At 37.4% G+C, this 20,708-nt stretch overlaps 1 protein-coding gene across 18 annotated transcripts in view; it reads left to right on the forward strand.

The window, feature by feature from the left end:
* The window catches only part of nfasca (neurofascin homolog (chicken) a), an 82,786-nt gene that overhangs the window by 26,156 nt on the left and 35,922 nt on the right, over window positions 1-20,708 (forward strand). For 16 of the 18 annotated variants that reach the window (XR_004580199.2, XM_053226956.1, XM_053226955.1 and 13 more), the window contains 6 exons: window positions 7,859-7,922; window positions 13,832-13,990; window positions 16,507-16,524; window positions 17,483-17,588; window positions 18,366-18,562; window positions 20,385-20,507. Coding sequence is in view for 17 of the 18 variants with exons in the window: in XM_053226956.1 (XP_053082931.1) it covers window positions 13,897-13,990; window positions 16,507-16,524; window positions 17,483-17,588; window positions 18,366-18,562; window positions 20,385-20,507 (538 nt within the window). In the remaining variant the exon portion in view is untranslated. The remainder of the gene's footprint in view (window positions 1-7,858; window positions 7,923-13,831; window positions 13,991-16,506; window positions 16,525-17,482; window positions 17,589-18,365; window positions 18,563-20,384; window positions 20,508-20,708) is intronic. The other 2 variants (XM_053226958.1, XM_053226968.1) reach the window with 1 other exon arrangement.

Here is a 20,708-nt window from a genome sequence, read left to right on the forward strand (position 1 = left end):
GGCACAGCACAGTCAAATCCATCAGGAGCTTCAGAACATCTCTAATCATCACTGTAACTCCAGGCAGATGGTGCTATACAAATTAGACCCAGCAGCTATTCCTGTAAAGCTTCCCATCTCACCAGCTAAACTAAATCATATACTGATTATCAAGGGCTCAAAAAATTAGGCTCTTGGTTCCATATTTAGATTTAAAATTGTCTTCTAGATCAGAATCTATAGCAAGACAGCCAAAGGAAAACAGGTCACATTAAATATTTATAAGTGGCCTATTCATGACCTTTATATCCATATGGAAAACATACAGCAGTAACATGGAGCTTAGTGTTCAGACACAGTTCCAATATGGTAGAGCTTTTGCTCATTTTGTTTCACTTGCATGAATATCAAATACAAATCAGCTCTTTAGCAAAGTGAGAAATTCTTATTTTTTTTAGATTTATTTGTGTATTGTGTAATAAAAATATGTAATGTACTCTATATATGTAAATTTAACTTTCGAATGTTTATTGTGAAATAAATGTATAAAAAGAAACTTCACAGTAATTCCACTCTAAAATCATTTTAGGTCAGAATTTTGCAATACCAATATGTTTTAGTAGCAGAAGATTTTACTTGGGCTTTGCCTTTATAATTGAGGCATGTCTCAGTCTCTCTAATGTAAATAAATCTTACAAATATCTCGTTTTCAGAGAGCCTTTTTAAACTACACACTACCGCACCACTCCCCCTACCTCACACACGCTGGTTTGGTAATGCGTATTGTACCTCTGTTATCACACACCCAGCGGGACTAGCCTCGAACACACACACACACACACACACATTTAATCCTCTCCGACCCGATGCTGTTGCTAAGGGCCCATAACAACCAGGTCTGCCACTATTGGCCAGGGTGGAGTCTGGGATGAGAGAGCTCACAGGAAGTGAGCTGCAGTTTGGATAATGAGCCTGTTTTTTGTTCTTGCTTTTTGAAAGCAGGCAGTTGGGGGAAGGGAAAGAGAGTGAAAGAGAAAGTCAAGAGGGAGAGAATGTTAAAGGAATTGGAGGAACTGTTTCATTTCTTTGATTTAGTAATGAAGTCTCACCCACTTTATTTCTTTGCCTGAAAAAGGGGGAAAAAGGGATGTGTGAATTATTGTACTCAAATCCATGGGTCATATGTATTACCCTTTGCAGAGATTTAACAACAAAGGTGGCAAACGCACAAAGCCTTGGAAGATTTAGGTTTATAAAACCACACATGCAAACTGTAGGTAAATCCCGGTCACCGTAAAAGCGAGCGCATGTGCACAAGCCTCTGGCCTTTTCTTTGTTTCCACACACAGCTAGCCTACTCCTTTTTGTAATATGCATATGACTGTAAATGCCTGAATTTCACTTTGTTTTAAGATACAAAAGCCATGAAAAAGACAAAAAAAAAGTGTGATTATGAGATGGAGTTGCTGATTACTGAAGTGGCCTATCAAGTTTATCCTGATAGGATCAATGCCCACCAGATGAATGTCAGCACTATGGTACTGGGAGACCACAGTTTGCCCTTTTGAGCAGGAAAATCCATAAAAGAAGTGTGAGGTGTACTCTGATTTGCCTTTAGGTCAAGCTGAGTCATTGTAATGTAAAAGGTACCAATTTAAAAGAACTTTTTATAATCCACAAAGGCAGCATATAGGGTTAATATTAATCTTATTACATTACCTGTTATTACTGCATATTGTGTTTTAATGTCAGATTGTTTATGGCTGAATTGTGGAAACATATTTTCACTACTTTGCCATTTGATTTTGCCAGTGAACAAAACTCAGCAATATGCGCATACAGTATGCACGCCCTAAAGTTTGCATAGCAGTAGGCAAATTTCCTTTTTTACATCCCAATTCGTGTGTGAAAACTGACGTGATGTGAGGGTGAGAGTCATAGACTCGACTTAGACTTGAGTGAAAGTGACAGCTACAGCACTGGTAATAATAAACCAATAATATTAAAAATTATTAGCATTAGAATAGGTTCCGTTTACAGAGGGCATTTTCAACACTCGAAGTCGCTTTACAATTACAATAAAAAAAATGTTGGAAGGAGAAGTACATTTCAAGATGAGTCTTAAAATAGAGAAGAAGAACAGTCAAAGTCTGGTGTCAAAGCCCAAAGTCTGGGGGTTATGGCACTAAAAAAATCTGTCCCCCAGTGATGTCAGTCTGGTCTTAGGCTCCACTAATAGACAAGTACCCGAAGGCCTTATAATGCTCACCAGTTTAGAGAGACGAAGAGGTGTCTGGTGTGTGTAAATATGTTTAACTTACTGAATAGTCAGTGTAATTGTTGGAGTGTGGGTAAAATGTGAAAAGGAGGAAATTAATTTTAAACATTCCATTCTGACTGCAACCTCTGCATTTCTAACCATTTCTATATGCATTTATATCTGTCAAATTATGAAGAATTATATATGTTTACATTGGAAAATGGGATGTCACTTTGATGATCAGCTTCATCCACATCAGTCTCTGTCTGAGGTAAAAGTCACAGCATTTAAGCATGTCTCATTATTGTCCCTTCACTCAAGTGATTTGTCTTAACTTTGGTGCTGAAATGAGCTCTGATTAACTGAGTCAGTTCTGTTGACTACATTTCTTGTTTTTAATGTCTTTTATAAGGTTATTGAAGCATTTTAATACTTTGTCCCTGGTGATTTGTACAGTGTGCGTAAGCACTCTTCTCTGTTTTAATGACAGTGTGATGGCGCAGGATCATCGCAGACGTTTTGCATTGTAGTATCTGGTCACAAACCCAATTGATCAGGTTTGTGTTTGTTTTGCTCTGGCAGGTAACTATCCAAAAATCTGATCAATTTGTGAAAAAAATCACACAGATACAGCATGATTTTTGTAGACAGATGCCAAGGCTAGGATAGAAAATAGCTAGATTAAACCTTTCCTCATCATTTTGGTAAAATATAATTTTTTTAAGTAGCAATGTCAAAGTATATTATTGGCAGAAAAACTTAACTTTTGTCAAAACCAGATTTTTCATAGTCTTGACAGTTTTCCAGAATTCAGATGATAGATGATAGCTTTCCATAAGCAAAACATGTACATGTAAGTTCAAAACACATGAAAGTGAATTTGAAAATTAATATATATATATATATATATATATATATATATATATATATATATATATATATATATATATATATATATAAATTTATTTTAAAATTACATATTAATAATTTGAGTGTCAGGTGCTTCATTTTTGTGGTTTGTTTTTGCCCAGTGACCCATAATCATATTTCCTTGCCTCGTGGAGCCCACTTGCCCCTTACGCTCATTAACATCATACATCACTGAATCAGACAACTTAAAGCCCCAATGGCTCTTTTCTGTCTCAATTCCGTCATTAACCAAATTGTGTCAAGTGACAGCAAAATTCTAACAGTTTTTTTTTAGAGAAGTTAGTGTCAAATGTAGGTGAGATTTCTTTAAGTGATACTGATGTTTGGACAGATTTGATGTGTGAACTGTTTTCTTTCTGTTTCAAGGCTTTGCACTGATTGATAGCGGCTATATAATGAGAGAGGAGAATGTGTGTGCATGTTCCAGTTATACTGCCACTTACTTTTTAATTCGTACATTAGGTGGAAGAAGAGCTTTGCATGGGTCAGGGACAGGCTAGATTGATTTATCTTTGATTGAACATGCCATTTCCTCAGGCTTGTCCTCAGGGGGTAAAAAGAGAAGCCTCTTTCCCTTTTCCACACTCTTCCTCCCTCCACCCTCCCTTTTCCACACTCTTCCTCCTTCCATCCCTCTTTACTACAGAAACCTCTCTCTTCTCGCACTCCTCTGCACACCCCCATAGTCACTCTTCTGCTCCTCCTGTTAAAACTAGGTCACTATGCAGCATCCAGCCATCATTCCTGCCAAGCATGAGATCTGCACCATGGTGCATTCTTTCATTTTTCTGAGATCTGTTTATCCTTTTAATACATTCATCCTGTGGCTTCCAATACAGCATAATCCAAATCACTATGTAGTAATGGACATCCCCTTTACCCGAGCTATCTATTTTGATTTCATTCCAATAAAATTGTGATTTAAATCTTCATTAAATTACTCTATATTAGCTTATTTAACTGAGATCATCTGCTTCAACGCTTTGAACTGAGAGGAACATAACGACCAAGAAGCTTTTATTATCTGCTAGCTTCATTAACAGTGTCACTGTCACAGCTGTCCCTACAGCAATACGATTAAAGTCTGTTTCATTGATGAAGTTGTTGGGTTATGGTCCAAGCCCTTGACTCTCTTCCTCTACCCAAGTGGACAGTTATTGCTGTGACCTCCTGACCTGCCCAGACCCATAATTTACTGAGTCAGAGGTCAGGGCAGCAAAATAGCCCTGGAGGGTGGCAGATGAGAGACGAGATGTGAGTTTATGACACTACAGAGAGCTAATGAACAGAACTGGACAGATGGGGACCAAGTCAAGAGCATCATGTGACCTTTATACCGATTCTCATATCAAGCCCAAGGCAGTGAGGACACGTGCACGTTTGTGTATGCATGTACATTTTACAAGACTGGATGTTATGAAACTTTGTCCACAAAGACAGCACTTAAGAGAACCACGTTCTTAAATTTGTCCTTTAATCCACACGTTTAAAAACCTAGCAAGTCAAGGTCATTTTATGAACTAGCTAGAGTTCCACCGTCCACTTTTATTTATTTATTTACATTTCGAAGGCCATTTTCTGGCATTATAACATCTGCTATTTGGCAGACTTATTGTATAAGTCTAGCACTTTAGACATAATGATAACGCTATCTAAATAATACCAGTGCTGACGTTTTTGCTACCAGTGCCACCTCTCTCTCTCCACTGAGACTTTGTTAACAAGAATAGTTTACATTTTAATGATGGAAAAAAAAACCTACAGCATTCCATTGCCTAGTGACTTGCTGCATGAACAGTATCACTAACTATACATTTCCTGCTTGTTTTACTTCAATCGAAAAGACATTTCACACAGTACTTGAATGCTCCAGTACTGTGTGAAATGTCTTTTGTTAGCATTTGTCTGTCCCAAAGTCATTCTTCATTTTAAGAGAAATCAAGTTAACTAGACAACTGATGAGTTTGACCTGATTGCTCGTATACATGCAGCATATCAGCTCAGTTCTGAGGCCATGTTCTTCCAATGAATACCCCAGTGGTTTTTCCACCTAATCATTATCTAGCATGGACAGTATTGCTGACAATGAGAAAAGAAGGGAAAATGTTTACTCAGAGAAACCTTATAATGGAAGACTAATGGCAGTAACGCCTTGTACAATATGTCGTAATATGGCACTATAAGGTCAGTACAAAACAAATTTTACACTCCAGCATTTTTTTTTTTAACATTTTTTCACAGAAACAACAAAACATTAAATAAATAATAATCAACCCATATACTCAAAATTTCTGACAAAATGTAGTGACATAAATATGAATTAAAACAAGACATAAATGTCAGAAATGGTTTGATTATATTAACTTCATTAGCTAGGGTGCTTTATGCCCTAGGAAAACTGCTTTGTAGTCTCTTTTTGAGTTAATATAATGTTAGCTAGCTAGAACTAACACTTTCATTTAAATAACACAAATTAAAAGAGAAAGGCTGTGGAAAGGCTGTTAAGGCGAACAGCATTCCATTGAAGAATCTGGAGTTCAATTTTAAAATATGGTAAATTAGAGCGTTTGTATTTTAGAAACTTAAACAGAGCAGATGATGAGTATAGATGATGAGTCAAAGTAAACTAATGGTGCTACATTTAAATGTACTGAAGTATTAAAAAGTAAAAGTTTTTAAATGATGAAATTAAGTTAATGTCAATTTAAATCTTTTAAAAGATGATTTTTGCTTTTAAAGAAACTATGCTATTGCTATGCTATCCTAAAAACCTATTTTCAGTCTCTGAGGGTTTGCTGATTATATGTCATGAATAACACTATGCAGTTTGATAATGCAGTAATCAGAAATAAATTATCCTGAAACTAACTAACATTTCCCATTAGCTAGAATGTAGAATGTGCTGCCAAGCCCATTACATTAGTTACTGGAATCAGTGCTAGTCTAAGCTGGCATTAGCAAAGTAAACCAGCCAACTTAGTTAAATATAGCCAGTAAATGTTAACAAATTAGCAAAACGTTTACCCTAGCATGCTTTTCAAATTAGCTTTTTCGGAGGAGACGCCTCATTTTATACGAGACCTTGCTTACTCCAGCATAATGAAACATTTTACTGTGGTAGAGCCCGGGCGCTTCTAATCAAGGTGGACACTGCAGTGTGGAGGCTTATTCATCTTCAAATGAACATGGGTAGCTATAGCGTTAACCTTGTGTGACATGAGCAGGTCACTAGAGATTACAAATTGGCATGATTCATGATTGATTTTTTTTCTCTATTGAGGAACTTGATTGGATGATAAACCGAAATGATTTGGATGCTAAACCTGAGTCCATTTGATTCATGTATAGCGCACAGCTAATGGCTGAGAGAGAAGAGAAAAGGAAACATTCGGGACTTGTAATGACTACATTTCAGGGCTAATAAATAAACATGTAGGAAGTATGTTTTTTTTTCTTGGAAATGTACTTATGTAAAAGTACAAGTATTCAATTTTAATAATATGCATGCCAACTATAAATACACCAATATAATACTTAGGTATAGTAATGAAGTATAATTATTCAAGTATTTTCCACCTGTGCTAAATGACAAAAATACTATTATATATTTTTGGCAAAAGACTACAACTCAAACTACCTCCAAATTAGAAAGGACTAAGTGTAAATTGACACTATTATACATTCTAGCACTGGCACAGTATAAGTAGAAGGTAATTCATTCTTTCAGTGTCCTAACAGAGTATGGTATGTACAGTGCATTCTTCTGCAACAGCTTTTTTAAAAATCATTATCCTGCATTATTTGTCCACCTCTTGCAATTATTTTTGCTATTCTGCCAATCTGTAACAATCTGTAAGGGCAAACTGTATCTTGCAGGTAGCAGTCAGCAGCTATGAGCTTCCTGAACCACATATATTGTTTTAAGAGAAGGACTAATAAACCAATTTATAAGAGGTTTAGTATAGTCAATCCCAAAAAAGAACCTACAGTGACATTTAGATGTATGCCATCTTAGATAGATTGATAGATAGATAGATAGATTACTTTACTTGATCTCTGAGGGAAATTTTTTGTCACGGCATGACAATTACAGACATAACACATAACATTACAGACACCAAATTCTAACACACTTATCACACTTACCTTAGGTGCATGCATATTTGTTTTCAAATTCTGATGATTCAGTTAAAAATGTATTGGTCACACATACAACCATACACAGTACAATGTGCAGTGAAATGTTTTTTAGAACTGTCCGGTGACATAAAAAAACAGAATTTACATAAAAAAAGAATTTACTTGCACACAAGTAGAGAAAGAAAAAAGATAAAAACATAATATAAAGGATATAAAAGATAGTTGGTGGAAAAAGTATGGACTATATGAGGAATAAAGTGCAGAGATGTGCAGTTGTATGTACAATACGATGCTGTGCAACATCGGTCTGAGGCAGTTGCAGTGAAATAGCTAAGACATAATGCATTTAGAAATACAGGATAATACGAGTATATTAACCGGAATGTAGGGAGTGTGGGTGCTATGCAAAAAAATCCAAGGTCTAGTCCTAGGAGTTGTCCTGGTTCAGGGCCTGATTGGCCTGTGGGAAGAAGCTCCTGAAAAAATAATTTTTTTTCCCTGTATTCTGAAGACAATTTAAATTGTGTTTGTATGTTTGTTTGTTTACAGGTCTAAGAGACTCTGCTTTCGTCATCCATTAGTCCATCAGCCCAGATTTCCCCCTTGTTTTTGTGTAAGTATTCTTGTATTAGATTTTTTTGTTACTAACTCTGAAATTTACAAAATTATCATTAGACATGTATTACATTTTTCTTCACTATGTATAGATACACCATGTGCATACTAGGGCTGTAAACCTCAGTCTTCCACATGATACACTTTTGATTCTTAAGGCAAAGATTCGATACACCACTGAGTCTGCTACGATATGATACGATTCAATTTACTAGCCCCTGATAGATGTGACCAACTTTGTATTCAATTATAATTTATTTGATGATTACGATTGTTACACCCCTAGCGTAGACCCAGTCCCTGGTGGTCTAGTGGCTAAGGAGCCTGCACTCTCACCACCGTGGGCCGGGTTCATTTCCCAGGCAGGGAACCAACCCAGCCACTGGGAGTGTACTCTCAGTGCTGGTCCCAAGCCTGGAGAAAATGGGAGGGCTGTGTCAGGAAGGGCATCCGGCGTAAAACCTGTGCCAAATCAATCATGCGGACCAGTGATCCGCTGTGATGACCCCTAAAGGGAGCAGCCGAAAGAACAAAAACAATGCCCCAGTGCAGACCCCAGTTGCACCAAGAGCAATGGCCATTTTGCTGGTTCTTCCTTTGAAGCCCTGTTGTAGTTTTATGAGCATGCATTTTGTGTGTGGATATATATTTGTTTAATAAGGGTGTTGACATATCTCTAGGTGAGAAATTTGTAGTGCAGTTTACCTGTAACAGCTTATTGAAAAAGCAGACTCTCTACACAATGCTTTTTGCTGCTGTTTGTTTTGTTGGGATATTCTCCTATAAAATCTTCTCGTTCTCTGTCTTACTGAAATCAGGGATGCAGCATGGGTTTGGGGACAATGAATGAAAAAAAGAGAGGTGGGGACAGGAATATCTGGAACAGGGAGCCTTTAACTTTCTAATTGCCTGTAATTGCCTGTGATGGGCATGAGAGTACTTATAGCTCGAAATTATGATGTCTGTTTATGTGTTTGTGTGGTGAGGGCTGTTGTGTAGTCAAAGTGGTGGCATCTCACTGCTTGCTCTACTACTATGACGAGAGAGAGAGAGAGACATCCATCTAACTGTAGTCTTCATCTTACAGACAGACTAGCGGCATTAGTTTTTGTCCTGAGGCATTTTATTTTTATGTTTTAGGACTATGCATCCTCAGACAGAGCCTTCCTGCTGAAACCCCCTGACTGTAAACTTTATTTCTCTCTCTATCTGCATTTTAAGTATGCACTTTAAGCATTTCTAATTGGCTGGAGCTCTTTTAGCTTGGATATCCACCAGAGATTTGTAGCTGGCGTTCAAATTAGCATTTCAATCCATCAAAGTCTCAGACCTCTCTGCACATAACTGGCTCGAGACAGACGTCATGCCCAAACACATGTAAGAGAAGTGGGTTCAGGTTTAAGCACCATTATGTTGTTAATGTGGGTTGCAAGCACCAGCTTAATGCTTTCTCTTACAAGCCTGTTTTTAACCATAACTCCTTTTAAAAAAGCAATTTGTAATTGCACTGTGGAAACTGAAACATTTTACAGATGGATTTCCTAAGAAAGCAAACAGGATTTTGCTTCCTTGATGATACCTCTGTTAAATAGACACATTTAAATATGAAACTGCCTTGACTGGCTGTTTCTGCCTTTAAATAGCGCAACTGACAGCATTTCTTTACAAAATTAAATATGATGACTGAAACATAAGCCAAGCGAGAACACATTTGGCCAAACCCCTATTTATATGGTGACAGACTGCAACTTTGGCACATGCTCTTAGTCCAAATGCTCAGGCACATCTTTGTCACAGATTGCTTATAATTTGCATATAGAAGTTAAAAGTGGCCTTTCAGTGCTCCATCATATGAGCTGTTGCAGCTCTTTGTTTTTCTCAGTGTGTTGTCCTGATGGAATAATAGGAAGGCACCAGGCTGGTGCCCAGTCACAGCATAGGCAGAGATGTCCAAAGTAGGCAAATCAATAAACAAGATCAAGACATGAATAACAAAGTCAAAATCATAGGAAACAATGAAAACCTTTCTATGGAAATAAGGACCATGAAAACCTGTGTAATTCCAAAAAAAAACCAAAAAAAAAAAAAACAAGGCTAACAATGCACAATAAGACAAATGATAAAGAATAGGTGTAAATACTACTTGAGGGAATAGGTAACGTGTGCTCAGAGCAGGAGTGAGGAAGCTAGCAGGAACTTTATGCAGAAAATGCACTAAATAGTACATTGTACCCATGTCAGAAAATATAGTGGAAAATATTCATTGCCCCCATGATGTCCCACAGTGCATTGCAATAGGTTATTATCCAAGTGTATCCATATTGCCTGTTGCCATTTGTAGGGAATACAGAGTAGTGCACCATTAGGAAACAGGGTTAGACTGCTGCGGTGTGAATAGAAATCATCCTATAGCCTGAGTAGATTGCGGAGCTAGACAGCACCAGTGTTGTGCTATTGCTGCCTGAGTTAGTGCATGTATGAGGGCTTTGTTCTACATTATCTCTGAAATATCAAATAAATATCATAATGTTACGATGATATGTATAAGTGTTACAACTAGGGTAAATATTCACAGCATAACATAAATATTTACAGTATAATAACTATATAACTGTAATCACAAAGTGTCCTCTGGTGCAGAACAAAAAGTCCGTGGGGCGGAGTCGAACCAAAAGTCAAAAAGGGTGGCGACAACTCAGTGTGTTTCAGGCTAAGTGTGTTAAATGTTGTTTATTGTTGTACAGCATTGTGTGGGCTAGGGTTAGGGGTTAGGGTCACGCTTATAGGAGGACTTGGATCCAGGTCCACCCCTTGAAATTATGGTTCTGCATTGAGGACAAGCTCATAACCACAGCTGTTGGAACTACAAATTCTTTTAGTGTTAAAAAGAATGACAATACATTTCATAATTCTGCAGTGGCAGTAGGAGGATTAAATTATTAAATTGGTTAGCACAACTGCCAACCAACTATATTATTAAAGGATTTGAGTTGCACTTAGCCGTAGGTTATCAAAACAATGTGTAAATACTGTATTATTTGATTTGGGGCAGGTATATTAGGGCTTATTTATAGGTAAGGTGCCCTGTTTTAAGAACCCATGTTACATTTGTTACCAGCTTTTATATACTGTTATATAATATTATATAGTAGCATCAGTATTACTATTTGCTCTGGAGAGTACGGTGATTTTCTCTTTCGCATTGGGCTTATGTCATGGGATAATTTGCTGGCTGTTTATTCTCTGCTAATAAAAAAACATAAAAGGAACAAAAAAAAATTGCAGGGCTTCTTCTGACCTCTTTTGCGTCAGTTCGCATTGAGTTTGCTTTCAAGGCTTCACATTTGCTCTCTCTCTCTCTTTCTTTCTCTCTCTATCTCTCTCTCTCCAGCTCTTTTCTGGTACAATGAAAGGGAAGCTATATGTTTCTTTCTTTTTGTCTCTGACTGTACATCTATCTCCTACATCTCAGTGTGTCTGGCTACTTCATTCAATATCATACACACAAGCAGGCATGCAGCTCAAAATCTCAACACCTGCAGCCTGACATCCATCTTCAGCCTGCCAGGTAGACTGACAGATTAAAACAGGAGACAGAGGGAGGACTTGTGATTGTGTGTGGTGGGGGTGTCATACAGTGAGTGTGTTAGTATCTATATAAGACTGAAGATGTGCAGTGATTCATTATGTTTTGATGATTGTGCCCATCGTAGCCTCAGATTCCTGTTCTTTGCTGACAGGAGTGGAACCCAGTGGGGTCTTCTGCTGTTGTAGCCCATCAGCCGCAAGCTTTGATGTAGTTTGTGCATTCTGTGATGCTTTTCTGCTCACTATGTCGTAAAGAGTGGTTATTTGAGAACTAAAGTTTACTGGATTTTTTTTTTTTTTTGCATCTTTCAGTGTAAACTCTATAGACTGTTGTGCATGAAAGTCCAAAGAGATCGGCGGTTTCTGAAAAAAAATCAAACCAACTCGCCTGGTACCTGCAACCATGTCATGGTCATAGTCATTGAAATCACTTTTCCCCCCATTCTATTGTTTAGTATGAACATTAACTGAAGCTCTTGACCTGTATCTGCATGATTTTATGCATTGTGCTGCTGCTGCATGATTGGCTGATTGGATAATTGAGTGAATGAGCAGGTGTACAGGTGTTCCTATTACAGTAGCGCAAGAGTGCACACATACTGAGAATATGCAAAATAATGTAAAATGGGACAAAAGTTACATTTGTGTATAAGGTCATACAAAAGGCTGCGTATTTAATGGTGGTCTTAGTTTCGGATGATCTGTTTTCAAACACAAAGGAAGATAGTACGCATAATAAGCAGGCTAGATGGAAGGCATGGGGCTTCTGTAATGGCGGCTCTCTAACTGACCCTCTCCTGCTGAGAGAAAGAGAGAGAAACAGAGAGAGAGAGTGACAGATGTACTGATGCGGAGACTTAGAACTGCTGATGCAGAGAGATACAGTCTCAAACACCCACCCACACACACACACACACACACACACTTGTGTGCCTTCATTGATGTGTTCAGTATTTCATATCACTTCTATGTTGTATTTCTAGGCCCAGTGCTCCTGTTAATGAACTAGAATAGACTCTGTGTAGCAGAGATTCTCCTCTCCACTCCTCTCTCCTATAATGATAACACACACTCCACAGGTCTCAACTTACTACTAATACGTATATCAAAAAATAATACAGCTTTTTTTTACATTACTCAAACAAAATCACACTATTAATATCACTATTAATAAATGACAATGATTAACAGTGTGTGTTAAAAATGGAACTGGATAATATGTAAGGAATAAAACACCAAAGGCCATGATGAAAATAATCAACAATGAAAATCAACAATGGAGTTGTGTGATGTGGCCCAACAAAAAGTTACTGTTATTGGAGTTACTGTTATCACCCCAGAACAGATTATTTTCCTGTCCCTGTGTGTTTTTCCACTTATACCATTCATTAATGAATGACACATTGTGATTTTTAACCGTTTATTTCCACATTTAATGTTGGTATCACTTACATTATAGCAGCTAGATCATCTGCCATACAAGTCCCTGTGAATGAGTTGTTGCTATGGAAACGATAATGTAGTAGAAAGAGCACGATGATATAAACCTATGATTTGAATTAGTTGGCACTATTGTCAGAGCTGCTATTATAGAAAATTAATCAACACCTTCTGACAAGATTTGAGAATACAACAGCGCTGTGGTATTCAGCAAACATACATGTGTCATATCACTATATTTGAATATACTCAATGTGTATCACAATATATTAGTTTGCCAGCAAAACCTGCAATGCCACATTAAACAAAACCAAGATTATCAGTGGTTTTAATTCTATTTTTATTTAACATTGACAAAAATAAGTTATTTAACAAGAAACATGTCATGTGATTAGTGTAATAAAAGTACTGACAGTACCTGCAGTAATCTCAGAATAGTGTAAACATATATATACATAAGTATGTGATGTAATTTTCACAATATTGATACTGTATTGTCATATTACTTTGCTGTGACTAGATATATTTATTACCTATTTGAATTAACAGAGGCAAAAAATGAAGCATACGGTTTATGAACAGGATCTTCAGTTATATTTCAGTTTAATGTTTCTCCAAAAATACTAAATCATTTATCTGACCCAGTTTTAAACAACATATACTTAAATAATCATCTTAAGTATATAAGTATCACATATCATGTTTTATTAGATGTCTTTGGAATATACTGTATTTTAGTACTGATAAATGTTAAATACATAAAAATACATCAGAAAGGTCTTGTTACTATCAATATTAATAATACGAAGAATTCTGCTTACAAAATACAGTTTATAAGTGGAATTCTTGTAATGCTTCTTGTTTTTTTTTTTTTTTTAGATCAAAGGTGTGCATCGGAGTCAGTAGCGGCGTGAAGGTTGGAGCCAGCCAATCGGAGGAGAGAGATGTGGCCGCAGGGGCAGTGGGCTCCTCTGGCTGTGCTGTCAATCATTGTGCTGCTGTGGAAGGAGGCGGCTCCCATCGATGTCCCTCCAGACCGTGAGTCATAGTAATAAAATCATAACACAGGCAGATACTCATCACTGCTTATGGAGTAAATAATTATTGGCATAATTGGTGTGGTAAAAGACAGATGGCAGATTAGCGTGCTCACTAATGGATGACAGTGATTGCAGGAAGCCGTCTGATATGGAGGTGTGTAGTGCTATGATAATGTTGCAGTTCATGTTAAAATACAGATGTCAAGTTTTTTTTTCTGCAATGCAGGCAATTTGCACTGACAGAGAATGCACGATTACCCCTCCCCTGTCTCTCTCTTTCTCTCTCACTCCCCACCTTTCTCTTTCTCGCACACACACATTGAATGATGTTGTGAATGTATACATTCTTATCCTTGATTCCTAATGCTTTCAGTCATTTTCTGTCATTATTTCACACACAGAGCATATTCGATAACACCACTGATAGCAACTGTAATGGCTTCTTTTGTGCCCAGTGCCTGCCTTCTCTCTTTAACGCTCCACATTTTTTTCGGGTGAAATACACCAGAAAGAAAATTTTCACACTATTTCTGAAAAAAAAAAAAAAAATCTAAATCACTATAAAACATTGAAAGGTTATAAACAAGGCATTTATTATCAATGCATTTATTATTATAAGTTATCAACTGGGGGGAATCGAGAAAAGTGTGCATCTGCTCAGGTGCCTCCTGAGCTTTATCTTTTTTTGTTTATGGAGGAAATGATCTATTCTCTGCTCAAGACATCTGATGAAAAATGAATCGAGAGAAAATGGAGAGACCCACCCCCATTTTCTCCGAGAACGTTCTCACCATTCCAAACAATCAGCACTGAGTGTCAGCACTGAGCTTGTCCTAGTATATGCAGTATATTTTGTGTAGAATTATATTGTTTTAGTATTATGCAATATTTCTAGTTTACACATCGCATGATTTTCATTAAATGGCCTTTAAACCTAGGAGTGTATTGGCTGGTTGGTGCATTCTGCCAACCGATCACTCTGGGCTCAGTTTCCGTACATAGCACCATATAGTACTGTACAGTACTGTATCCCCCACCCCACATTTTCCTTTCTTTTCACATATTTGTCACAGTAAATGGTTCAGATCCTCATACAGTATGGAATGGCTAGTCTAATTCAACCCAATTTTCAGTGAAATTTGTTTAATTGGTTGAGTAACTAGGGGAGGAATTACTTTTTTCACACTGGACCAGTTGGTGTTGGATAACTTTTTCCTTCAATTATTGACATGATCATTTAAAAACTGTATTTTGTGTTTTCTCACGTCGTCTTTGTCTTATATTTTGTTTGAAGATCTGAAACATTTAAGTGTGACAAAGATGTGAAAATAGAAGTAATCAGAGCAAATACTTCTTCACAGCACTGTAAATTAAGAATCATCTTAACTGGTAGAGAGGGTGTTCACTATGGTGCTTGCTCTACCTTTATCTCAGTGTGGGAGTGTTTTTGGGAAACTCATCCTATATCAGGTTTTCGGTTTGAGTTTTGATTGAAAGAATAAACTAGAAAACATTTCCTTAATCCATTTTAGGGTATTTTTTTGTCCTGTTGATGGGTTGTTGATTTTACCTCTCCCAGGGTGGTTAGCTGTATGCACATAGCCTTAAATATGTTCTCTGTTCAGTTTTTCACAACCCCCTCCTGCTTTCTCTGAGACGCCTATTGATGAGGGTTGTCATCGCCTTCCAGCTGACCTTGGCTGCTCTCTCTCTTTCTCTCTCTCTCTCTCTCTCTCTCTCTCTCTATCTCACACACACACACACACACCCACTCACATATCCCCTTATGATGGCCTGACCCCTGAGGTCTCAGATATGTGCTTTTATTGATGTAAGATGATAAATAGCAAAGCGGCAGAGTTGCACCTGTCGCCACATTATTTTCAAGCGACTATGAACACATAAATGCGTAATGTTAAAGATGTCTTGCCCTTTAAATGAAAGTCATCTATTATAATTACTGTGGCACAATAGAAAAGCAGATTGGACTGCACACAGTCATACATCATAATAATTGTAGTTGTTATCTATGTGCTAGACCCCCTACTAGGGCTGTCATTTAAACCAAAAGACAAGACATAAAAATGCAAATATGCTGTTAAAATAAAAAGAAATGGCTTTATTAAGCATGATCAGTGACAGTGATTTATAGTTATTTAATGTCATATTAATTTCTGTCACTTCTTACTTTACTCATAATCAAATGTACTTAACAATTTTTTTCTGTTTTCTTCCTGTTAAATAAATATATTGTTATTCCGGCTATCTGTGCTCTCTACACATTGGAACGCCATTAACAGGTATGTCCTATTCAGTTGCACTAACTAGAAATCTGGACTCCTAAAAATAGACTTTAATTGTAATTGTAGTTGTCTGGCAATCTAATATAAACAATAGTGTCTGTTGTAGCTATATTTTAGCTTTCAGCTTTCACTAAGGTATACTAATCAGTCATTCTGGGCTTCATGTGCTCTTTCTCTCTCTCCCTCTCTCACTATTTCATGGAACTAACAGCAAGGATCCAGCAGGACTGTAAGTGTCTCATTAACATAGACTAACTTGTTCAATTAAAGAGTACCTTACTGCAAGTAACATTTCATTTGAGATTATCGAATGTACAATTTGAACCACTCTGCACTATTGTTGGACACTGTCTCCATTTCCCTGGAGTAATAGATTAATACTGAGTAAAACTAAAGTTAAGACTAATATGGCTGATGTGCTGAATAATTAATATCTACCTGCTTCTAAACAAACCATTTTAGTATAGAATTTAACCTTACCCATACAGCAGGTGATCTTCTGCCATGAGGACGCACTTCTCTAGTGCTCAATCAGCTTAAAATAGAGGAGAATACAAAACAATGTCTTGTCCATGTTTAAATACAATCAACTCAGCTTTAAACAGGCCAATGAGAGCAGGAAGATGTCGACATGATTCAATAAGTCATAAAATTGAGTCATAAAATCTCATTTAAGCTACCTTTTAATGGTGCAATCTTTTGCATTTTTTTAAAAATATGCTCCCAGAACTAGAATAATCATAGAATTTCAAAGATAACTTAGAAAAACCTTAGTTTCTTTGTTAAGGCTTTGGTTTATATTGTTTCTGGCCCAGAAATAGGCTCCACCCCTAACAGAGCTGCTCAGCTCTGCATCTTTTCTCAAAGGCAAGCTTAGTTTTAACAGAGATGATCAGTTTGGGGGACATAAAGCTTTTCAGTGTTTTAATTGCATTTGCAAATTGTCTCACAGTAAGCGTAAGGTTCTAAAAATACAAATTCCTTCAAGTTCTAACAATAGAAATAATATTTAAGGGACAGACAAAAGTCAGGAATGTGTGCATATGATGGAGGTTATGTGTATAGTAAGAGAACTGTATGTTCTGAAAATTTGAGAACTAAAGTCTCTGACTATAAGAGGCTCATTAGGGGACCATAGTAATCCACAGCTTTTCTCTGATAAGTGTTTCTCTCTCCTCCTGCTCCAGTGAAACAGCCCCCTACTATTGTGAAGCAGTCAGCAAAGGACTATATTGTGGATCCCCGAGATAACATCATCATTGAGTGTGAGGCCAAGGGCAATCCTGTACCAACGTAAGCATGCACAAAGCCATTGCTCTTGTTCTCCTACTGTTTCTTTTACACTTTCTTGTATTTCCCTTCTTTCTCTCCCTGCTTGTCCCAGTCTCCTGTCCTGGACATTGTTTATAGACATTGCTGTGCATTTGCCCAAACCTCAAAAGTAGGCCTCCTCTTTTATTTATTTGGCCTTATTTTCTTGCTGGTATTCTTTTGTCCAGTCTCACTGTCCCTCCGGATCTGCCACAATCATGGTCTTTGTCACATTTTGTCCCCGCTCACCCCTCTCTCCCTCTCTCTCTTTTCTATCTCTTTTTCTTTAATTAAAGTTGATAGCCATTAGCACAGAAAGTTGAGTATGTGCTATTACATTCTGCACTCCAAACTGACAGAGGAAATGCCAATCCCCCGCCCACCTCCAGCTTTAGATGATAGTGTGTATTTGGCACTAATTCCATCTAATTTCTTCCACCAGCTTACATGAATGTTTGCACATTGATCCCATTCAGATGGGCTGTTTTTCTGTCAGTGTACTGAGCTTTATATAACCTTCCACTAGTCTAGCCACAGTGCTATTGTGCTAGAATAATGCATTCCGTGGATCATTCCCTGAATACTGATTCGGAACGCTCATGGTCTAAATAGCAACTTTTAATATGCTTTAAACATACTGAGTAATTTGATGAGGGTTATTTTCTTTGCTGTCAAACAGTGCACCAGTCTGTGTAATAATCCTAAAATTATGAAACACTGTGAAACATTACTGAAACTGCATGCCATTGGTTTGCCCAGATTTTGGTGGAGACGAAATGGGAAGTTCTTCAATGTGGAGAAGGATCCACGTGTGTCCATGCGGAAACGCTCGGGCACACTGGAGATCAGCTTCAGGAATGGTGGAAAGCCTGAGGACTACGAGGGAGAATACCAATGCTTTGCTATGAATGACTTTGGCACTGCCATTTCCAACAAAACACTGCTGCGTGTTTCCAGTAAGTAAGCATGAGATCTGTGTTAAAATGTATATATGAATAACTGTGACACTACAATAAGCACCAAAGTACATTATGAGCTGCCAAGTGATCAGGACCAAAGATGACAGAAACGATAACAATGCTAACACTAGAATTAACCCAGGACTTCGGCGCTGTAATACCCAATTAGTAACAATGAGATCTGTACTAGAGATACTTTGCTTCTACAGTAATAAACAATACTGACATGAGTGAGCATTGCATGGTCAAGACCTTAAACCTGAAAATTATATATAAATGATTTTTGTATTAGTTTTTTGAAATTTTGTCATTATCAGTGTCTTACTATTATGTATGGTTTCTGTACCATATATTCAACTGCAAAAGAAAGAACAATGTTGATCTTTACAGCCTGTTTTCTGCTGTATTCTTTTGATCAGTTTGGAATTGGCAGAGACTACGCTGGAAGTAGATCACATTAGCTAACAGTGTAGAATCTGAATTAGCAATATGCTTACGTCAGCTGCTCCTTTACCCCAACATGACGTGACTCCTTCCCTTGACTCTTTGCACTTGATGTGATAAAACAGTATAGTTAGCATTTTTAAGTAATGTGATATACATGTGACAATAGCGAGATGTTCTACCATACATTAAAAAATACATGCGGTAGTACTAGAAAAGAAAATCCTCTGCAAAATTGCTGCAGTACCTTCAGTGTTAAGAAAATCTATTTTAGCAGCTCATTTTAAACCTCAACATTAAGTCCACATTTTCTGATCTACATTTATTCCAGTGCTGAGGAAAACACAGATGCCTGCTACAAATGGATGTGTTTGTGTGGCAAATTGTGTAATTTGTTAAGCATTGTATTAATTACTCCAGCAATATTTGACTTTCCATGTTTCAAATCCTTTATTTGCCTATCTTAATATTAAGTGAAAAATCCAGTCACTTGCTAACATAGCACGTTTTGTCCAGTTGCACTGTTGCTGAGCAGGCTACTGTAGTAGGCTTTATCTTAGGAATAAAAATACTTCTATATAGTGTTCTTAAATATAAATCACTAGACTTACATTGCAAACTGAAACAGAACTTATTTCAACATGTTTACATAATAGAAAACAGAAAATTTTTGCAAAAGCAGTAATGCTTATTGTTCACCTTACATTTGACTGTCAAATCCAGTGTTTATATTGGAGGTCACTTCTCAACGTACAGTGGAGCACAGAATGAAACTATATGGATGTGGAAAGTAGCACAGTACCAATCAATTGCACATATAACACAATCTTAAGTATTTTTTTCTGCTTGCCTCTATGGTCCTGTCCCTAGAAATATGTACAACATATGTACAAAATGACAATAGTTAAATTGTCATCAGGAATATACAGAATATTTCTAGAACAGAGGTTTCCAAGCTTATCCGGAAAGGGCCGGTGTGGGTGCAGGTTTTCATTTCAACCAAGCAGAAGCCACACCTGAGTCTATTGAAAGCCAAGATCAGCTGATTAAACAGGTGGAATCAGGTGTAGCTCCTGCTTGATTGGAATGAAAACCTGCGCCACACTGGCCCTTTGTGGATAAGATTGGACACCCCTGTTCTAGAATGTACTCATGATTAATGTTTCTTAGGTTCCTGGTCTTTAGTATCACAAAAATAACATTTCAAATCATGTTGGCATCGAATAATAATCGAATAATAACCGCTGTAAGTATCCATGAAACCTACAGAAAAGATGATAAACAAATCACTGGTAATACAACAACCCAAGACTGTGGCACTGCAATAAGTTCTGTACCGAAATGACCAGCTCTAATGCTTTCCTTTGTTCCTCAGAGGCACCGCTGTGGCCTAAAGAGGTTTTGGAGCCAGTGGTAATAAGTGAGGGATCACCTCTTGTCCTGGCCTGTAACCCACCTCCTGGCCTTCCGCCACCTAAAACATTCTGGATGGACAGTAGTAAGTCAGCACTTTCCTTCCCTCCATTTCAGCCTGTCCTGATTGTATGAGCCACCTGTTCCTGTCTTACTTTGTGTTTGTCTCTCTTTTGATTCATGTGTGTCTCTGTCTGTCTGCCTCATTCCCATGTGCCTGTGTTAGTGCTGAGGTAGTGAATTTGTGTGTGAGAGAGTGAACCTGTGTATATGACTCTGCAGTGCT

The sequence above is a fragment of the Pangasianodon hypophthalmus genome, chromosome 20 (genome assembly GCF_027358585.1).
Source record: "Pangasianodon hypophthalmus isolate fPanHyp1 chromosome 20, fPanHyp1.pri, whole genome shotgun sequence".
Lineage (NCBI taxonomy): Eukaryota > Metazoa > Chordata > Actinopteri > Siluriformes > Pangasiidae > Pangasianodon > Pangasianodon hypophthalmus.